This window comes from Hemicordylus capensis, chromosome 1 (genome assembly GCF_027244095.1).
Source record: "Hemicordylus capensis ecotype Gifberg chromosome 1, rHemCap1.1.pri, whole genome shotgun sequence".
Classification (NCBI taxonomy): Eukaryota; Metazoa; Chordata; class Lepidosauria; order Squamata; family Cordylidae; genus Hemicordylus; species Hemicordylus capensis.
In genome coordinates, this window is record NC_069657.1 from 418,143,949 (window position 1) to 418,163,729 (window position 19,781).

At 43.4% G+C, this 19,781-nt stretch overlaps 1 protein-coding gene across 3 annotated transcripts in view; it reads left to right on the forward strand.

The window, feature by feature from the left end:
• The window catches only part of PTPN14 (protein tyrosine phosphatase non-receptor type 14), a 177,881-nt gene that overhangs the window by 140,380 nt on the left and 17,720 nt on the right, over nucleotides 1–19,781 (forward strand). For all 3 annotated transcript variants that reach the window (XM_053309371.1, XM_053309384.1, XM_053309376.1), the window contains exons 9-16: nucleotides 945–1,029; nucleotides 4,151–4,233; nucleotides 5,908–5,962; nucleotides 6,477–6,555; nucleotides 8,217–9,712; nucleotides 13,354–13,497; nucleotides 15,073–15,291; nucleotides 19,025–19,153. In XM_053309371.1, the coding sequence (XP_053165346.1) occupies nucleotides 945–1,029; nucleotides 4,151–4,233; nucleotides 5,908–5,962; nucleotides 6,477–6,555; nucleotides 8,217–9,712; nucleotides 13,354–13,497; nucleotides 15,073–15,291; nucleotides 19,025–19,153 (2,290 nt within the window). The remainder of the gene's footprint in view (nucleotides 1–944; nucleotides 1,030–4,150; nucleotides 4,234–5,907; nucleotides 5,963–6,476; nucleotides 6,556–8,216; nucleotides 9,713–13,353; nucleotides 13,498–15,072; nucleotides 15,292–19,024; nucleotides 19,154–19,781) is intronic.

Here is a 19,781-nt window from a genome sequence, read left to right on the forward strand (position 1 = left end):
TCCAGCTAAAGTTAACGACTTTAACTGTACATTTAAGCATGGGCGTAAATCTCTCCCACTGAAATCAGTGAGACTCTACAGGGCTCAATTTAAGTTAGATCATGCTCTTTGTATTTATGAATTCCATTTATATCTGTGCTTTGCATTGTCTCTTTTGTACAAATGAGCTTGTAAACTTTCATTGCTGTGAATATGGAAGTTTCAGGAGTTTCTGTCCTAGCGAGCAAAGATTTTTCAGTCTGGAAGCAATGGTATGAAGGCAATGGAAGCAATGGTATGAGAGGGGAGAGGTACAGGAGAACCCCGTTACTCACGAGCTGGTCTCCCTTAGCCCAATTTCGGCTGGTCACGAGAATAGCCTTCTACTGTAGTGTGCTGCTCAAGGTCTCCTTGTACCCTCCCAGGCGGTGAAATGCCCCACACACAAAAAAAACACAAAAAAAACCACAGCTTGTTCTATTAAGAAAAGAGGCAGAAAGTGGCAGGAAAACATCAAAAAGGCCGAATCCTGAGTCGCCACCAGATGAGCCACGGTCAACTGTAGACAGACCTCCCCAAATAAGTAGACAGCAATCTGTGAAATGCACACTAAGTGAGACTCTGAGTGACATCTCTTCTGCTTATCTGGCATCTTATTAACATTATCAATTGTGCTTCAGCTATTTCCCCCCCCAAAAAAAAGAAAGGCGCCTTATCCTTTGTTACTACAGCAACTGAAATAACTTAACTTGTAGCCAAAATACAACGTTTGCACTAGTTTGCTTTGTTGATAAGCAGAATATACGGTTCCCCTGTACATGCGGTGAAGCCTTCCAAAAAGTGCATGGGAAAACTTGGTTTAACCAAAACCACTGACCATTTTTGCTTGTGATATAACAAACTTGCATGACAACAGTCTGCTTTGCAATGGTGGATCCATTTCAGCAACATTGCGTCTTTAACAGGTGGAATGATATTGGAAATATATCCCAGAACAAGTCTTCAATTGCTGTGGAGCTTGAAAAAGAAGAAACTGTATTGTATCATACGGTAAGCAAAACATTAAAATATCACTACCTGTAATTAAAGTTTTTTAAAAACAAACAAACAAGAAAAGGAGGAGCCCCTGGAAGCCCCTGGTGGTGCAGTGGTAAAACTGCCACCCTGTAACCAGAAGGTTACAAGTTCGATCCTGACCAGGGGCTCAAGGTTGACTCAGCCTTCCATCCTTCCGAGGTCGGTAAAATGAGTACCCAGAATGTTGGGGGGCAATATGCTAAATCATTGTAAACCGCTTAGAGAGCTCTGGCTATAGAGCAGTATATAAATGTAAGTGCTATTGCTATTGCTAAAACAAGGGGCCAATTCAGATTAACAGTGGCCGTCAGCAGCCCATACACGCAAAAATGTTGGGGCTGCAGCACAAACACGCCCGCCTTGATGTAACTTGGCATGTTCTTTAATCTTATTTATTTATTTACATTTTATATCCCGCTCTTCCTCCAGAGAGCCCAGAGCGGTGTACTACATACTTAGGTTTCTCCTCACAACAACAACCCTGTGGAGTAGGTTAGGCTGAGAGAGAGTGACTGGCCCAGAGTCACCCAGCTAGTTTCATGGCTGAATGGGGATTTGAACTCGGGTCTCCCTGGTCCTAGTCTGGCACTCTAGCCACTACACCACACTGGCTACATACACTGCGTAGCCCTGTTTAAACAGGATTTTGTAGTGTGTGTAAAGGAGAGATTCTGATGGATACCCCTCACATGCAATTCCAGGATAATCCAAGATCACGTTGGCACTTCCTTGGGGGAGATCAGGGCACAGCTCTGACATTATCACATGTAGGGGCTGATGTGGGCCGTTGTTCATCTGTACCCATGTAAAGTTGACGATCTTTGTTGCATGAATAAAGCATCTTTCATTTCAAGACTGAAATATTCTTTAATGGGTTTCCAAAAGTGGGTTCCTAGCTCCCTTGGGTGGTTTTTGGGTGGTTTTCAAAAGAGGTTTCAAGGAATAGTGATAGCTGAAGTCATTAACTACTAATAATATTCAGTGACAGAAGAAATGCTTTGCTGGATGAAAACAAGGTCCATCCGTTTCATCCAATGTTATGGCTGCAGAAATGGCCGACAGGATGACTTGGGAAGCTCATAGATAGGCAAGGCTTGAGGTAATTGCCTTATCATGTTGATAGTTCTTAACCTCCAGAAGAAATATATTGCCTCTAGCCATGGAAACCCCATTTGGCATTGTATGGATAATAGGTATTGAGATACAAATGTATAGACATATGCATAAAAGATAGATCTATTAACACAATGCCAGTCCACCTACATATCACCAGGTGGTTGTTATGCTTCATCTCTTCCAAGCTTAAGTGCAAGGTTGGATTGTCTGAGTCATAGAAGTGCCATCGTTAGTTTCTTAGCTACCATTCTAGAAGAGACTGTGCAAAGCTTTTCCACACTGCCTTGCAGTATCGCAGCTCTGCAGTTAGTGAGGAGTACTTTTGCTCCCACCCCCATCCGCTAATATTAAAATTGTCCTGAACTCTGTCTGAATTATGTACAGTATATCACCAAGAAGTGATATACAGTATATCACTAAGAAGTGATTGTGCCTGGACATTCACAGTTTTGGAGAACTGGGAATATCGACCTTTTCCTTGACTTTACATAAACTATTGTCTTAGGTAGCCAGCAGAAGTAGGGTAATAGAACATGAACAGAGACTTCTTGAGCCTGAGGCTTTGTGGCATCAAAGATGCAATTACTTCTCACCTGTGGTGGTTTAGTGGCTGGTAGATTTGAAGAGGGATGTGGTACCCAGTTGGAGGCCTGGCATCAGTAGGAAAGGAAAGGTTGAATCGGTTGTCGACTCCTGGTGACTACAGAGCCATGTGGTTTTCTTGGAAGGATACAGGAGGGGTTTACCATTGCCATCTCCCGTGCAATATGAGATGATGCCTTTCAGCATCTTCCTATATCGCTGCTGCCCGATATAAGAGTTTCCCATATTCTGGGAAACACACCAGTGGGGATTCGAACCAACAGCCTCCTACTCTCTAGGCAGGTTGCTTCCCCACTGCGCCATTAGGTGGCTTCTGGCTTCAGTACCAATGCTTATATAGGCTGGGTGCCCAACACTTATACAGTGCAGTTGTCCCACCTCCTGTAACCATAGTCAGATGTTATAAGAATGAAGCTGTACTTGTGTACAGCCTCCGAAAGTGTGTTGGAAGTCCCACCCGGTGGGTCACTCACTCACTGCCCCAACGGGTCACTTGCAATTAAAGTGTGTGTGTGAAGAGGCAAACTGCGTAAGTGTGATGATGGGTGCCTCTGTGATCAGTGGTCCCTCTAATTTTTTTCATCTCTGTGCAGAATGAGTTTTGTTCTGGGCAGCAGTATCAAGGTAGTGTGTGCGCATTCAGAATGGGGCCTTCCTGATTCAACCTAAGCAGGATATAAAATTAACAGAGCGGACATCCCAAATCTTGTGAGCGCGCGCACGCCTTAGAGGGAACAGTGTCTGTGATCTGTAGGCGCCTGAGCCTTCTGATCAAGGAAGCCTTCTGCTTGCCATCACACATACAACATCCACCTCTTCATATGAACACTTTAACAATGAGTTATCCACCAGGCAGGTGCATTATTGGAGGCTGTACATGAGTATAACCTCTTTCTTATAATGTCTGGATAGGGCTTGTGCCAGCCTGGCAACTGGAACCACGATGGGACATGCCTACTTGCTTTTGGGCAACACTCCTTTTGAGTAGGGGCAGCACTGGGGGTCCTTCTAACTCCAGTATCCCCATAGATGACAAGTGGAAGCACCGAGGGCATTGAGAACACTACATCTCCTGGATACTTTGAATTTTACAAAGCTACAATTCCATGGTGCTACATTTCCTCTGGGAAGCTCAGAGCTACTTAGGTAGGGCATAACAGGACCATGCCTCTGTCAGACCAGAGGGTTGGCAAGTTTGTGTTAGCATCTCCATAGTATTTGGATACTGATTTTTGCCTCTCTCTATCTCAGCAAAGCATTATTTCTTCTGAATACTTCAGAAGAAATAATCACCATTGCGTAATACTTTGTTATGATAGTCACAGTGTAATCAAGTCTCTCTCTGTGCCCCACTCCTCTGCTTCTACTTTTAAAGGATGACCTTGAAAATGCCAAGTATATTTCACGGCTGTTTACTGCAAAGCACAAGTTTTACAAGCAAAACAAAACATGCACAGAGTGAGTATATCCTGTTTGAAAATTCTTGCTTGCTGTGATAAACATGAAGTAATCTCATTTGGCTTGGAGCTGTTGCTCAGTGGTAGAGCATCTGTGTTGCATGCAGAAGGTCCCAGGTTCAATCCCATATCCAGGTAGGGCTCCTACCTGAAATATTAAAGAACTGCCTCCAGTCGATGTCTACTGAGAAAGGTCTGACTTGGTATAAGGCAGATTCCCATTTACCTATGGTAGGACTGTAGAACTTCAGCCTTCCTGCAGATGTTGGCCAACTACTCCCGTAATCACTGACTATTGGCCACTGTGGTTGGGAGATAATGGGACTTGTAGTCCAATTTTAAACCTAGATTCGAATGATTGTGTGAACCAGGCCAATATGTTAGATGATGACTACTTCTACTGTGAATAATTATATTCCGCTTTTCAACAAAAGTTCCCAAAGCGATGAGTAATAGAGATGAGTAATACCTCCCCCGTTTTTCATCGAGCTTCTGGACAGCAGTGGTGCTGCTGTATAGAAACACATCCACCTGATATTCTCCACCCCCACTGCTCACTATACTTTTAAGATCTGAGGAAGACTTGTTCTAGGTGTCCCTGTTACCCATGCTCCAGCAGGTAGCCCAATATTTGTGGCTTTCTCTGTAGTGGCATCCCTCACGCAGAGAAGCTATGCTGGCCAGCTTTTTTGTATGTGTTTAGAAGACAGATGAAAACATTCTTGTTCCAGATCATTTGACCTTCTGGAGATCAAATGGCTGCTTTTAGATAATTGATATAGCTTTGCCCTGTTTTATTGGTGGTTAGAGCGAGTGAAAGTAAGTGTGTGTGTGTGAGAGAGAGAGGGGGGGGGGGGTGGGGGGAGAGAGAGAGAGACTTGTTGTTCTGTTGTTTTATTGCTATATTTTTGGGGGAGTTTGTTAACGGCATTTGGAGCAGTTCACAGCCCGGAGAGATGTGTCTATAAATTTGAAAAATAAATAAAACTGGGATTGCAGTGTAAAAAATGCCACAGACCTTTCCCGAGCTGTGTGTTTTGAAAGTGGCTCTCTTGTGTGCTTGTCTTTTTATGTGTGTATTTTCTAATTGCACATAACATCATTTACCAGATGAGAAACTGTAAGAGGAGAAATTCCACCTTTCCTCTTTACACGTAAGCACTTTATTCCTGCTCTGTCCTGTGAATGTTTTCTTTTTCGTTCTTTCCCTCATAGGTTTTTCCACCATGCATCATGCTACTCTTAACATAATGTCCCGACTCTCTAACCTACTGCTCTTCTCTCCAGCCCTTTCTGTGTAAATTGCATCTTTGGTGACTTGCTATGCTCTATTGTTTTCTTGTTTACCTAAACCACATTGGACTATATTTGATACAGATTCACTTCTCATTCCATAGTGTCTCACTTTCTTCCTAATTTTTTCTCCCCTTTGTACTCTCAGGATAAAATTAGGTCTTCTAAAAAAGCATGTCTGCTATTATTATTATTTTTTTAAAAAAATACTGTTATAAAGGAAATGCATTTATACATCCTGTTTCTTCAATTACATGTTTTACATCCATTACAACCAAGTTATTTGCAGTATGTGTGGGCATTTTTGCAAATCTTGATTTAGAATATACATTTTCTAGGATGACCATTGTTTAAAATACCTTTCTGCATGTTCCTCCTACAGACAATCAAATTCTCCTCCTATCAGGCGTCGGCCCACCTGGAGTAGATCATCTTTGGTAACTATCTTTGGATAAGTAATAAGACGAGATGAGAAGTAATTGAAATCAAAATGTCTGGGAAAATACATACCCCAGACCGGTTTCTGTAACTACAAATATCTTAATGTATGTATTTATTTAGTATATTTGTGCACCGCCCCAAACATATGTCTCTGGGTGGTTTATAAGAAACATAAAATAAATTAAAACAGAAATTAAAAACATTTTAAACAGTTTAATTCTCGTTAAAAAGCTTGGATGAATAAATGCATCTTAAGTGTCTTTTTTAAAGATGTCAGAGATGAGGAGGTTCATATATCGGCAAGGAGCACATTCCAAAACCTCAGGGTGGTAACAGAGAAGGTCCATCCCTGCGTAGCCACCAGACAAACTGTAGACAAATCGAAATGTAGACAGAGTGAAAGCAGTGTCATGCTTTCAGAGTGAAATACAGTGTCATGGAAATATGATTGAAAAGTTGCTAGTATGTTTGTTCCATAACACAATATAATTTTTTAAATTTTTATTTTAGCCAAGGCAGCACACATTGATTACGGCTGCTAGGCATGTCCAGTGTGGAGAGCACTACAGTGAAACTCATAATTCACAAGGTATTTAAGAAACAAATGATGATGATGATGATAAATTAATAATTAACATGTGTAAGTAGTGCCGTAGAGTTTTGGGAGTACTTCACAATCCTTGCAGCAATCCTTATTGTTTGTTAAAATATTTATCGAAATGTTGCTATTGGCTGACATCCAAACTAACGTTGCGTAGGCCAAAAAACGTTTTGCGTGTACAACAGGAGAGGGGCAATAATTGCCAATCTCCCTTTCCCTCTGCAGCCCATAAATACGTCCCTGAAGGTTGTATGGGTCTCGGGAACATACTTTCAGGAGACATAGGCAGCTGCAGAGTGAAGAGGAGATTGGCCAAAATCACCTGTCCCCCGTTGCACATGCAGAACTTTCTTTGGTGTGTGCAACATTTGTCTAGATTTCAACCACTATATGTTTGGCGTGTGGCAGTATTTCCACTGTTAGTTGCTATGCATGATTTACATATTCTGAATTGCTCTGGGTATAATGAAACTCTCTAAAGCAGTCCTGCTCAACTTAGTTCCCCCCAGCTGTTTTTGGACTACAACTTCCATCATCCCTAGCCACAGTGGCCAATAGCCAGGAATTATGGGAGTTGTAGGCCGAAGTTGAGCAGCCCTGCTCTGAAGAAAGTTGTCGTCATTGTCATCCTCCTCCTGAAGATGTGGGGGAAGACTGAGACAACCTAAGAAGGGCCTGGCTTCCAAAGGGCCATCTGTTCCATCATTCGCTTTCCTGAAGTAGCCAATCAGCTGAGCCTGGGAAGCCCAGAAGTGGGAAACATAGGCAAAAAAGATCATGGTTTGCCCTAAGAGTGGATACTGTGTTTATGGCAGGCATGGGATTTGTACCAGATACTTGGTTCTCAGCTCAGTCTCTTAGCTTCTTTGCTACAGTAGCTCTGTCTTCAAATCTTTTGTGCTTTCTCGTCAAGTCCCCTGGAAAAGGGCAAAGATTTGATGTGTCCACATGACACTTGTGAAACAGGAGCAGTAGGCACCATCTCTGATAATTATTATTCCTGTGCTGCCATTTCTGTGTACCTGAGCAAAGTTTTCTAACTATAACCCAAGGTAATTTGCAAACCAATGAAATACAAAATGGACAGTCACCACAAACACAAATCATATGGTGCAGTGCACTCAATTTAGAGCTCAGATGTGTGCATGAAGCTCCCGCGTTATCATTATCGTTGCATTTTTATACCACCTTTCACTAAAACAATCTCAAGGCAGTTACTTCCTGGGGTAAGCAGTCTTCCTGTTTACAAGAACAGGGAGGGGAGATGGCTCTGCTCATGGGGCAATGCACATATGGAACTCTTTTTTTGAGTTGTGATGAATGGGAAAGTTTTTTCAGTTAGTTGGAGCTCCATACAGTATGTCCGTTAGAAGTACTGCACCTGCAAGGAACTGCTGAATTGTGACAACAATGATGTCTTCTCAACCATATAGGAAATGATCCAGATCCCCATACTGTTTTCTCAGGTTCCTATTTCTGATTATGGTAGATTGCATGCAGGCACTGGGCTCGTTCTCTTTATCTAGCTAAAGGTGGGGGTGGGACTTTTAAAAAAAATGTATGGCTGCTACATCTGTAATTTTGCTTTGTTAATTGCATTAATCTGTTTACTAAGGCTTCCATTTATCTTTCAATCTTCCTGCACACAGACAACATTTTTCATGGAAATGAAGAAATGGTGTACGGTAGATCTCAGACAAGCTTGGACAGATGTGCAATGGACTTCAGCTACCTGAATGGCAACGTCCCCAACGGCAACATCCCCAATGGCAGTGTGTGCAGCACCCAGAGTATGAACTCTCTCAACCATTCACAGAATTTCATTCAGGCTTCTCCAATGTCCTCCAACCTCAGTATTCCCGGGAGTGACATCATGAGAGCAGACTACATCCCAAGCCATAGGCATAGTGCAATCATTGTACCTTCCTACAGGCCAACGCCAGACTATGAAACAGTAATGAGGCAAATGAAGAGAGGGGTGATCTACACCGACAGTCAAAGCCAGTCTTTGAGGAACCTCAATATTGGGAACACTCATGCTTACAACCAACCCAAAGACCTTGTATACAGCCAGCCAGAAATTCGAGAGAGATCCCCTTATGCCATTAGCTATGGGCCTCAGGGCACTTACAAAAAACACGTTGCTCCAACAGAGCAGATGAACCCCATCAATGCTGCACAGACTAAGACAGCAGCCAGTGCCATTTCCCATACCGTCAGCACACCAGAGCTGGCCAACATGCAGTTGCCCAGCAACCAGAGGTGTGGCACAGCCCACAACCTAAGGAACTATCTTTTCAGACCACCGCCCCCATATCCACGTCCCCGCCCTGCTACCAGTACACCTGACCTGGCCAGCCACCGCCACAAGTATGTTAGTGGCAGCAGCCCAGACCTGGTCACTCGGAAGGTCCAGCTCTCAGTGAAGACCTTCCAAGAGGATAGCGCTCCAGTGGTCCACCAGTCTCTCCAGGAGGTCAGCGAGCCCCTTATGGTGGTGAAGCATCACACCGCTGTTAACAAGCGCCATAGTTTGGAAGTAATAAGCAACATGATGCGCGGCATAGAAGCGATGGCTTTGAAAAGTCTGAATGCTCCCTTGCCCCGCCGGAACACCTTGCGAGAGCAGGTGCAACCAGAGGAGATAGTGCAAAGGGGCCATGAGGTCCAGCAGCTTCCTCGCTACCAACACAAGAAGACCTTCTCTGATGCCACAATGCTGATCCATAGCAGTGAAAGTGAAGAGGAGGAAGACGCTTCAGAAGCTGTGCCTTCCATGGCGGCACTCCATGAAAACATGAAGTACAGTGCTCAGCTGCAGGCGGCCTTGGCTAGAATACCAAACAAACCACCTCCTGAGTATCCTGGTCCCAGGAAAAGCGTTAGCAATGGAGCCTTGAGGAATGATCCAGGGAACGTTGCAATGGCTGTGTCTCGAGCCAAGGCCTTGAGGCTGGGGCCGACAAAGGCTGTCAGCATATCTCGGACGGACCAAATGGCAGTCAATGGCTCTTCACTTGGCCCATCAATCTCTGAGCCAGACCTCACAAGCGTAAAGGAAAGAGTCAAGAAAGAGCCAGTGAAGGAGAGGCCTGTCTCTGAAATGTTTTCTATTGAAGACAGTATCATAGAAAGAGAGATGAGGGTAAGTTAGGCCAGTACCTTTTGAAAAGTGACAATATGTTTAGCTTTTTAAAAAATCTGCAGGCTCTTTTAAAGCTAACTTAATGTTGAGATCAGCGCCTCTCTTTGAACATGAGGGTAATTCTGACAGTGTGTTAGATCAAGAACCTATGTTATTGTGCCTGGGTAAAAAGCCAAGATTTAACATGCTTTCTAAAAGCTGTGATGGAGACTGACGAGCGGATAGCCACTGGGAGAGCATTCCAGAGTCTGGGGGAGCAATATAGAAGGCCCTTTCTCTCTTGCACAACAACTGAGCCTCCCTCATTGTCGGCACCTGGAGCAGAGCCCCCTCAGATGTCCTCGTCAAGCGGGCAGCAACCCTTGGGAGCAGGCAGTCCCCTCAGGTATCCTGGACCCAAACCATAATTGAAATACTTTAAAAAACAATTTAAAAACCTTGAAAGGCCAGGCCAAACAAGTAAGTTTTTAGGGCTCTCTTAAAGGCCGGCAGCAAGCCTAAACTGGATATCTGCCGGGAGTGCATTCTATAGGCCAGGAGCAGCTACAGAAAAGGCCCAGTTCTGAGTCTCCACCAGACGTGCTGGTGGTAACTGGAGACGGACCTCTCCAGATGACCTCAACGTGCGATGGGGAACATACAGAAGGAGGTGCTCTTCTCAGTTTGTGATAACTGCAAAGGTGAAATTGGGCAGTTTCACAGAATCGCCACCAAGTCAGTAAGCTGGGAACTAGGGATTCCTGGAGGTTCCAAGCGAGCGTACCCTCCTGACAGGCATGTCTTCTGAATCCACCCAAGAAGGTTCCAAGTGCTGGCATCTCCAAGATAGTGCTAAGAGAGACTCCTGCCTGTGACTTTGAAGAAGCCACTGCCAGTCTATGTAGACAATACTGAGCTAGATGGAGCAATGTCTGACTCAGTATAAATTAGGTTCCTATGTTCGTTTTCCCAAAATGCACTACTGAGATCCTCCTGACTTTGCCCAATTTCAGTTCTCGGTTACAGAAATGAGAATCTCTGTAATGCCATTTGGGAACCAAACTTAAGTGGGTTCAGACATCACACCCATCTGGAGCATGTACTCACCGGGAATCTCCAGTTCCCAGCTTTCCAACTTGGCGGCAATTGTGTGAACCCACTCATTGAAATAATGTGGGCTAGAAACGGGATTTAACAAATCATCCTGAGATCCTTAAGGTCTTGCCTAGGATGCTTGACTCTGTTACATATATTCTTTGTTCCTCTGTCATGCAGAATTTCAGAAGTTGTATCTCCCAAGATATGAGTGTCACAAGTAATATATTCAAAGTATATAACTATTTGGGGAGTGATGAGAAACAAATATTTGTGAGCCTTTGTCCTTACTTTGTGAGCATGTTTAAGCAAGACATAACAAGTAATTTTTTGTAAGCTGTTTTTGCAAACAGTGAAAAAATAATCCAGCCACGGTAGAACTTTAAGTCCCATTTAACTCATCCATTGAAGTTAGCAAGTCTCAAAAGTGCTTACCTGTGGTTGAACCTTGTTTAGAATAAGCTTGGCCTTCAAGATACTTGCCACAGAATGCACTCTGTTAAGCAGAATGAGGCTTGGGCTAGTGAATGTCTCGATCCCCTCAGCTGACAGTAAAATCACTTGCATCAACTACACAGAGCAATACCAGAATATAATTTTATAGAGATATAGAGGATACACACACACACACACACACACACACACACACACACACACCCATCCCTAGGTTCAGAGGACCCAAGTTGCCCATGCTGAATTAGTGAAAATTCAATGCTCCTGCATTGAAACTCTTTGAAAGGGAGAAACTCTTACACAGCCCCTCACAAGATCATCACTTTTTATCTTATGTGGTTTCCAGGTCAGCCAGAAGCAACTAGATATTCTTCTTGCCTCTTTCTGATTCAGAAGCATCCACAAGAACACTTTTCCTTTAGGTATTCAGTGCCATACAGGTCATCCAAATCTGAATTACAGTGTTTTGTTTATGCCTATAAACCACGTTTCATTATCACTCTACATAGAATGAAAAACAGCTCAAAAGTGATTTTGGAGCTTACATACAAACCTAGGAATTAATGTACTTGGCAGGAAGAACTAGACTATTGCTAAGTTGTAATGAGGAGAAGGTAGCTTTTAACAAACACATTTGCTCCCTGTAAAGAGTGTCCTCCTTTCAGCGACTCAGGGAATGCTTGAAAGAATACAGACTTGTTCATGCATTCAAAGTGAAGGCAATGGAAATGCTTCACTTGCCTTCAATTACTATTGGCTATGTAGCATTGGCTACATATGCCTTCATGTGAGCTCCGATTGGCTCAGGGTGAGGATGATGCAATACAGGAAGTATTTCCTTCACTCTGAATAATCTTCATTTACCTTAAGCGACATTGTCACATAACAAAATTTGATTGGCTATGTGATGATGTCACAGTACTATCAGGAAGAAGACAGTTTCTTTAAAAAGTCAACGCAGGATGCGATAAGAGCTAGAAATAGATAGTGCACAGGAGTGAACAAATGTTTGTGGGGCAGGATCTGGGAAACCCTGAAAGACTATTTTCACAGCAAAAATGTTCATTTATGCTGAGACAGTTCAAGCTGACAGAGAATCTATGCTGATTCCATTTCCCCCCTTCTGTATGGTTGAAGTGAACACAGTGATGGTTATGCATGTCAAAGGAAACAGAGCATACCTGGGAAAAGAAAATCACCATTGTTACACTTTGGCACAACAAGTGCCCTTGTATCCCTGACTGTGTTGGAAAAAGGAAACATTCTCCTCTTCCAGTGTCTCTCCCCAGTGTCATCTCCTTCTGCGTGGTGGGCAGAGAAAGAACCTGCAGAGGACCATTTCCACCTGGACTCTGCCCCATGGGTCAGATGGGAGGTCTTTCCTTCTCTTAGCATGAAGGTTTAATCCTTTCCCTTCCCACTGTTGACAAACTTTGATATTGTCTATCATTCTGAGGATAAGAGAAGGACGCCAACATACATTTTGTACCAGAGCACAGAACCCTGGATTGTGTGCTCACATTTGGAAGTAAACAGAGTCATTGGTCAGGCCAAAAACCCTAATCATTTTGCTCCGTTCTGAGCTGACAAAACTCCAGTTTTTACATTGCACAGTCCCCCGCCCACCCTGTGCTTTTTGGGTGTGTGTGGTGGGGGTAGAAAGATATTTATGTTTAATAGGGCTCATTGTATTAATCTCAATGTAACAACAGTGTTTAAAACCATCCACCAGTCTGGGCTGATGTCTCGTCTTTGTGGTTGGTTTGGCTGGGTTCTTTCTGCTCGCTCTCTCTGCCTAACATTTGCAGATAGAAAGCGAGAGTGAGTGAGAGAGAGCGAGAGATGTGATGCCTGACTTTGATGGCATCGTGGGACTGTTCCTTTGAAATTAAAACTCGACACTCAGACAGGAACAGTCCCATCCCCCCATCCCCACCTCAGGGAAATAATAGGAAGTTTAGGAGATGCATTTGGGTTTGCTCTGCTAATGGTGATCATCTGCACTCCTCGGCTGGAGTTGTCGATTTGTTGGGAGAGTAAAAAGACATTCCAACATTCTGCTGGCATTATTTCTAATCACCCCGAGATGAAAGCGTGCCTTTTCTTGCCAAAAGTATCTAGAGAAACAGAAGATGGCAGGCCTGGAGGCCCAGAAGAGGCCCTTGATGTTGGCAGCGCTTAATGGTCTCTCAGTTGCTCGAGTTCCAGTGCCTGAGGATAGCCAGGATGAAGTCGCCAAGGTGCCAATGGATGAGCGGGTAAGAATAGGACTCGCAAAACAAAGCATGCTGTTTGGGGTTTTGTCGGCAGCCTTTCTGAAGTATTAAAAACTTGGTGCATGTGTGCGTGCACAGATGTACGTGTAGCTCCAGTGACACATGACTGCAGAAGCAACAGTCTGCGCACAAGATAACCAGTGTGCACATGGGCGACACCTGGCTCCTAGTTTTTCTGGGCCAGTACTGGCTCGTGCGAATCCTGCCTGTTGAAACAGAAAAGCCTACATGCCCCCTTCAGCAAAACCTCTGCCTCAGAACAAGAGGGTGGGTCACCCACAACAATCCCCATAAACACTGAAGGGCATTTGAATAATGGAATGTATATACACATAGATAGTTGTTGTTCTTTTAAGTATACAGGAGACCCTCATTTTTTGTGAGTTCTCCTATCTCTGTTTCTGTTATTCATGGGTGGGTCGTAGAGACCCAGTTTCTTTCTTCGTGCGCCTAAAACTAGGGCTATTTTTAGCTATTTGCAGTATAGAGACCTTTAAAAAAATAATTTGTGCACTAAAACTAGGGTTATTTTCTGCTATTTGTGGCTAGGTGCCACCCAGAAATGACTTCTGGTGGCTATTTTATATCTTTTACACACACACACACACACACACACACACACACACACACACACACACACAATGCCTGAAAATCGGAGGATTTGGGGGTTGGGAGGCATTGCTGGAGAGCAAGGTAATGTGCTTTACTACTCTTATTTCTCATTCAGTGAGATTTGAGCGCACTTAAGCATGCTGAGGAACCTAACCCCGCAATCCCAATAGGCTCAAGCTTCCTTCCTTCCTTCCTTACAGTTTCCCTGTTTGCGGCAATAGGCCAGAACGGAAACCCCCCCCAAAAAATTAGGGTCTCCAATATTTTTAAATTACATGAATAAAAGGAGCCTGGCTTGGGCCATTGCCGTCAGTGCACCCACTGTGATTGCTAGTGGACCTCTGGTCATATTTCCCAACTTCTAAAGAGTGAGGGAATCCCTTCCCACCACAGTCCCTCCATTATTACACATATGCATCTTTTTAGTACTGTTACTTCTCTGAAATTAAACACTATGGTAACAGTGCTGCACCCAGTTCACAAGGGGCTCCTGCAGAAAAATATGCTTTCTTTTGCTTTGTGGCATATGGGTAGCCAGGTGTCTACAGGGTCGGAGTGACCTTTCCATGGGGCAAGGTAAGGTGATCATCTCAGGTAGCAGATTATTGAGACACCAGAACAGATAAACTGTATTGGATCTATGCCTTCATAGTTGCTGAAAAACCCCTCTTAATGGTTGGGGGACACGTGAAGAGGATGGGGGTTTCTGGGAGGAGGGAAATTGCCCAAATCAGGCAGAACCTTCTTATGTGAGTGAAACTTTCTTCCATGTGCAATAGACAGGTTCCAGCTCTATTATCTTTGCATGTCCAAGTGGCATCAGCATGTCAGGATGGTTATGATGATGTTTTCCCCAACTGCAATTACTAAATTTGGTATTCAAAATCCTTGAACAGAATACAGTATCCTCTTTTTCTCTCCTTTAAAAAATAAATAAAATGATAGTGTAAAATCCTACGGAGGAAACTGGAAGAAGGAATGGTTTTCACTGAATATGAGCAGATTCCAAAGAAGAAGGCAGATGGGCTCTTTACCACAGCAACGCTCCCTGAGAATATAGAGCGTAACCGTGTCAGAGAAGTCATTCCATATGAAGAGAACCGAGTGGAGCTGGTACCAACCAAAGAAAATAATACAGGTTACATCAATGCCTCACACGTAAAGGTAAAGACTGGAAAATAAGCAATGTCATGGAAAGAGACTGGTTTTGTGGATTTGAAATATGAGACTTGGACCACAGGCCGGATTTGTGTTCCAATGTGGACTTAAATGGGGGACAATTCTTTCTTGAGCTCAGTTATCTATATGTACAGTGGGAAGGATAATATATGCCGTTGTCACAGGGATTGCAATCATTATATAGGATTTATTAGGGAAAACTTTATTTTTGGAAAACTTTTAACCTTTTATACTTGTTCAGTTTTACTATGTAGTGATGCACCTATACAGGTAAACCTCTGTATTTGCGGGGGTTCCATTTTTGTTTTTTGGAAGAAAAAACTGTTTTAAAAAATCCTCTGCGGTCATTTCCAGCCACCCACGGATATAGGGATTGAACCCTTGGCGCATATGCCAAGACAGGAGCGTAGGGAGGCTGGCAGCGGCCTGTGTGCGGCCACCACTGCAGCCCCCTGGCCTCGCCCCCCACATCTAATGTCAGATACAGGGGCCTGGCTAGCTACACCCCCACATCTGACGTCAGACGCGGGGGACATGGGCCGCGCAGCCCTGTTTGGAAAGGAGATCGGCCTGCACTGTGTTGGGCAACGTGGGCCAGAGCAACTCCCCCTGCCTTAAACAGACCTAACACAGGGATGGGGCCATAGCTCAGTGGCAGAGCATCTGCTTTGCAGGCAGAAGGTCCTAGGTTCAGTCCCTGGTAGGGTTGGGAAAGACTACTCTCTGAAACCTTGGAGAACTGCTGTAAGTCAGAGTAGACAATACTGAGCTATATGGACCAATGGTTTCAGTAGAAGGCAGCTTCCGATGTACCGAAACACACACACACCCCTCATTGCACATTTCCAGGGGCTTCCAATATAGCTATTTTTGGAGCAGTTCTAGAACCTACATCTTTGCAGTGTTCTTCTGGAAGATCTTCAACTTCAGGCAGCACCAAGGCTTCCATACCAGTTGGTGGTTGTAGTAGAAATCCATGTCATCTTCAAGCACATGATTATTGTTATTTAGTTTGGAATATTTATATATTGGCTTTTCGATAAATACAGTCCACCAGTTGGTTTACATAGCAAAAGAAATACAAGGAAGATTCCCTGTTCCAAACCTGCAGTCTAAAATGAAACACAAGGGAACTACCAGGAACAGTTTCTGGGAAATACACTAAGGTGGGTTGAATAGGAACCATTCTTATCTCCCTGCTTAAAACAAAAGTGCCACCACTTTAAAAGGTACCTCTTTGTCCAGTTAGGGGCATAGATGAGCTTAGGTTTTAATTCTGGTTTCACGCCCTATACTTTCATTATCATCTCATTCTGCCCTCTGAATTTGAAAAAGCAGAAACTGATTCAATACATAGTTTGACTTCAGGTTTTTGTGTCTTTCACTAGTTCTGCACATTTATTATTATTATTATTATTATTATTATTATTATTATTATTATTATTATTTCAATTTCTATACTACTCTTCCAAAAATGGCTCAGGGCGGTTTACACAGAGAAATAATAAATAAGATGGATCCCTGTCCCCAAAGGAATCACAAACTAAAAAAGAACATAAGATAGACACCAGCAACAGTCACTGGAGGTACTTAGTGCTGAGGGTGGATAGGGCCAGTTATTCTCCCCCTGCTAAATAAAGAGAATCACCACGTTAAATGGTGCCTCTTTGCCAAGTTAGCAGGGTTCTGTGACCGTAATATATGCTGCTCTGTGACTGTAATAAAGATTGATTTGATTTAGGTCTGCACATGTGTACCTAAGAGGCAGCGGGGGGGGGGGATTAGGAAGAGAAACAATTTCATATTGCTGTTCAACAGTTTATCATGTCAGCTATACTGTTTTTGCTGAATCTTAAACATGTTGTGTGTGTGTGTGTGTGTGTGTATGTCTTGATGTTGGTCAAAATATCTGTAAGTGTATTTTACTGCAAGAAATCTCTACCAAGCTCCAAGAGCAGTTTGGTCATAATTTACAATGATAAACCTTGTTGAGTCAAAACACCTTTTTCTGAAACAGAATCCTGTCAGATTTCTGCCAAAAGACCTGGTGGGTAGCAGATACTGGGTTTTTTGGCATCATCTGCCACAGCTTGGATGACTGATTACTGAATCTAAAAATTTTCATCTGTTTGTGGGAGGAGAAACCGTTCCTAAAAGCATAAATTTGGCTTCATCAGGAATTATCGGCCAAGGAAGAATTCTCCCCAGCCAGTTTTAAGAGTCCATATTTCATCTTGTGTGTCAGCATTGGACATACGCGCATTGTTCTGTGGCGCGTGTAGCGACATGTGCTAATGTTTTTGAATATACAACTCTCTTTCCTGCCAGTACTTTTCTTCCCTCACTCCAAGTGGCGGCTGTAGAAGCCAAGCAGATGTTCTTTTGCTCAGAAGGTGAAATTGCATCTGCAAATTTTACCTCAGTCACACAGCGAGTGCTTTTTCTCCCAGTTATCAATGTTTAATATCCTGCAGTCAGGGCAGCAGAATGTAAGCACATTCCAGGCAGTGCACTCCCTCTAGAGTTTTTATCGCTTTTTGTGTGCGCCTCATGCCAGGACGCTGAACAGTTGGACTGCGCAGGCAAAGCAAAACTCCCGTATTGTCCCAATAAAATCTAGCTTGACTCCCACTTCACTACTAAGTTTGCAGCCTCTGCTGGGATGGTCAGCATTTTTTTACTTATTTGACTTGAGTCCAGGCTGTCAAGATGATGCATGTCCTGTCTGGATATAATCAGGCATTTCGGTGTTCAGTATATGCTCACTTGTGTCTCCCCAGCATGATCACTTCTATAGCTACTAAAAATGTCAGGGTGCAGTGTCTGGAATCAACAGGAATATTTTTACTCATTTCAGCAGGCTCTGGAGTTTCCCCACATTACATGGAAAATACAATGCTGAACACTCTGACAAACCCCTATTGTCCTGAATGCAATGGTAGGGTGGAGCTACATGCAACAATGGCAGACCTGTATCTCTAAGTACAGGTCACCCCCCACCCCTCAATCCCTGTAAAGTCAGGAGTGGATTGCAGTGGGGAAAGCAGGCGTGGGCAGAGCTGCTGACTTCTTCCTTGCGTATCAGTTTCTTCCAACAGCCCAGTTTTTCTCCCAGTTGGGCTTATTTTCGGTCTTGGAAATGAGTAAGTGGGGAGGTTGCAGGCCAAATGTAGTGGGTAGTGGAAGGGTACCATACCCCTTCCTACCTACTGCTTCTCCATTTAAATTTGGATCACAGACGGTTCTCCCCTAAGGCACTGGAATGACAGAGATTATTCCCCCTTACCATCCTAGATGCCAGAAAACTTGCTGAATTTGAGCACATATACAAGCTAAGAAGACTCACAGTGTTTGTCTGCAAGAAGAGGCGAGCATTACTAGCCCCCAAATTCTTCTCAGGCTCAGATTGAAATTCAAGCCAGAGAAGATTTCACAGTTTACCCTCTCTTGTTCCCATTGTACTGGGTAATGACCAGTTTGCCTGAGGAAGTGTTTGAAATTGCTCTGATGTAAGTGACCAATCACTTTTTTTAGGGAGGTACAGAATTGCTGCAACGTGTGTTTGCAAGATGGGAGGCCTATGTGGATGGTCCAGCCATGGAGAATGAAAGATCCCCTTGGTTTCCTGAATGCTATTGAGGAAGTTATAGTTAATGCTACTGTAGATGTTCAAGTGTGACATGAACTTAAAGCAAAAGATTTTTCCATCTCTTTCCAGGTTACTGTAGGTGGGGAAAAATGGCACTACATAGCCACCCAAGGACCTTTGCCACAAACATGCCATGATTTCTGGCAAATGGTGTGGGAAGAAGGTGTGAACGTGATTGCCATGGTGACAGCAGAGGAGGTTTGTACATAGAATATTGTTGCCTTAAAAATATATTCGGTGTGTTTGGCTGGCGTTCCTCTTCTACACTCAATCCTTCAAAGACTTTGAGGCATGCATTTCTTGGGCTCCTTTGAATGGTTTCTCTCCCTTTTGATCAGCTTGTCCTTTGTCAGAGAGAACTGCTGTGCGATTGAGCCTTGCATCTTGCATACACTTTGGGAGATTTGAATATTTGTTTGCATGATGTAGGAAGACCCCGATGAAATCATCTGCTTGTCTTTGGTGCCATTTTATTTTTATTTTATTACTTTTGAATGTTTGCATGGGATGATGCAACTGTTGCAACTTTGTTTGTAACATTGTAGCAACTGACTGGCCACATAGTGTAATAATGGAAGCTTAAACTAGAAGATTAGATTATATCAAAGAAAGCAAATATAATTCTAGCCAACTCTGAAAACACCAATCTACTTTTCACTGAAAAGAACAACATTTTCAATCCATCCAAGGCTACTATTGGATACTAGCATCCTTATCAGCTGTGAGAGACCAGAAACTGTTGTTCCAGTAAAAGTATCTATTTTTTATAATCCCTTTACTCTCATGCCAAGCAAAACAGTTACTTTTGCTTCAGTCCCATAACTGT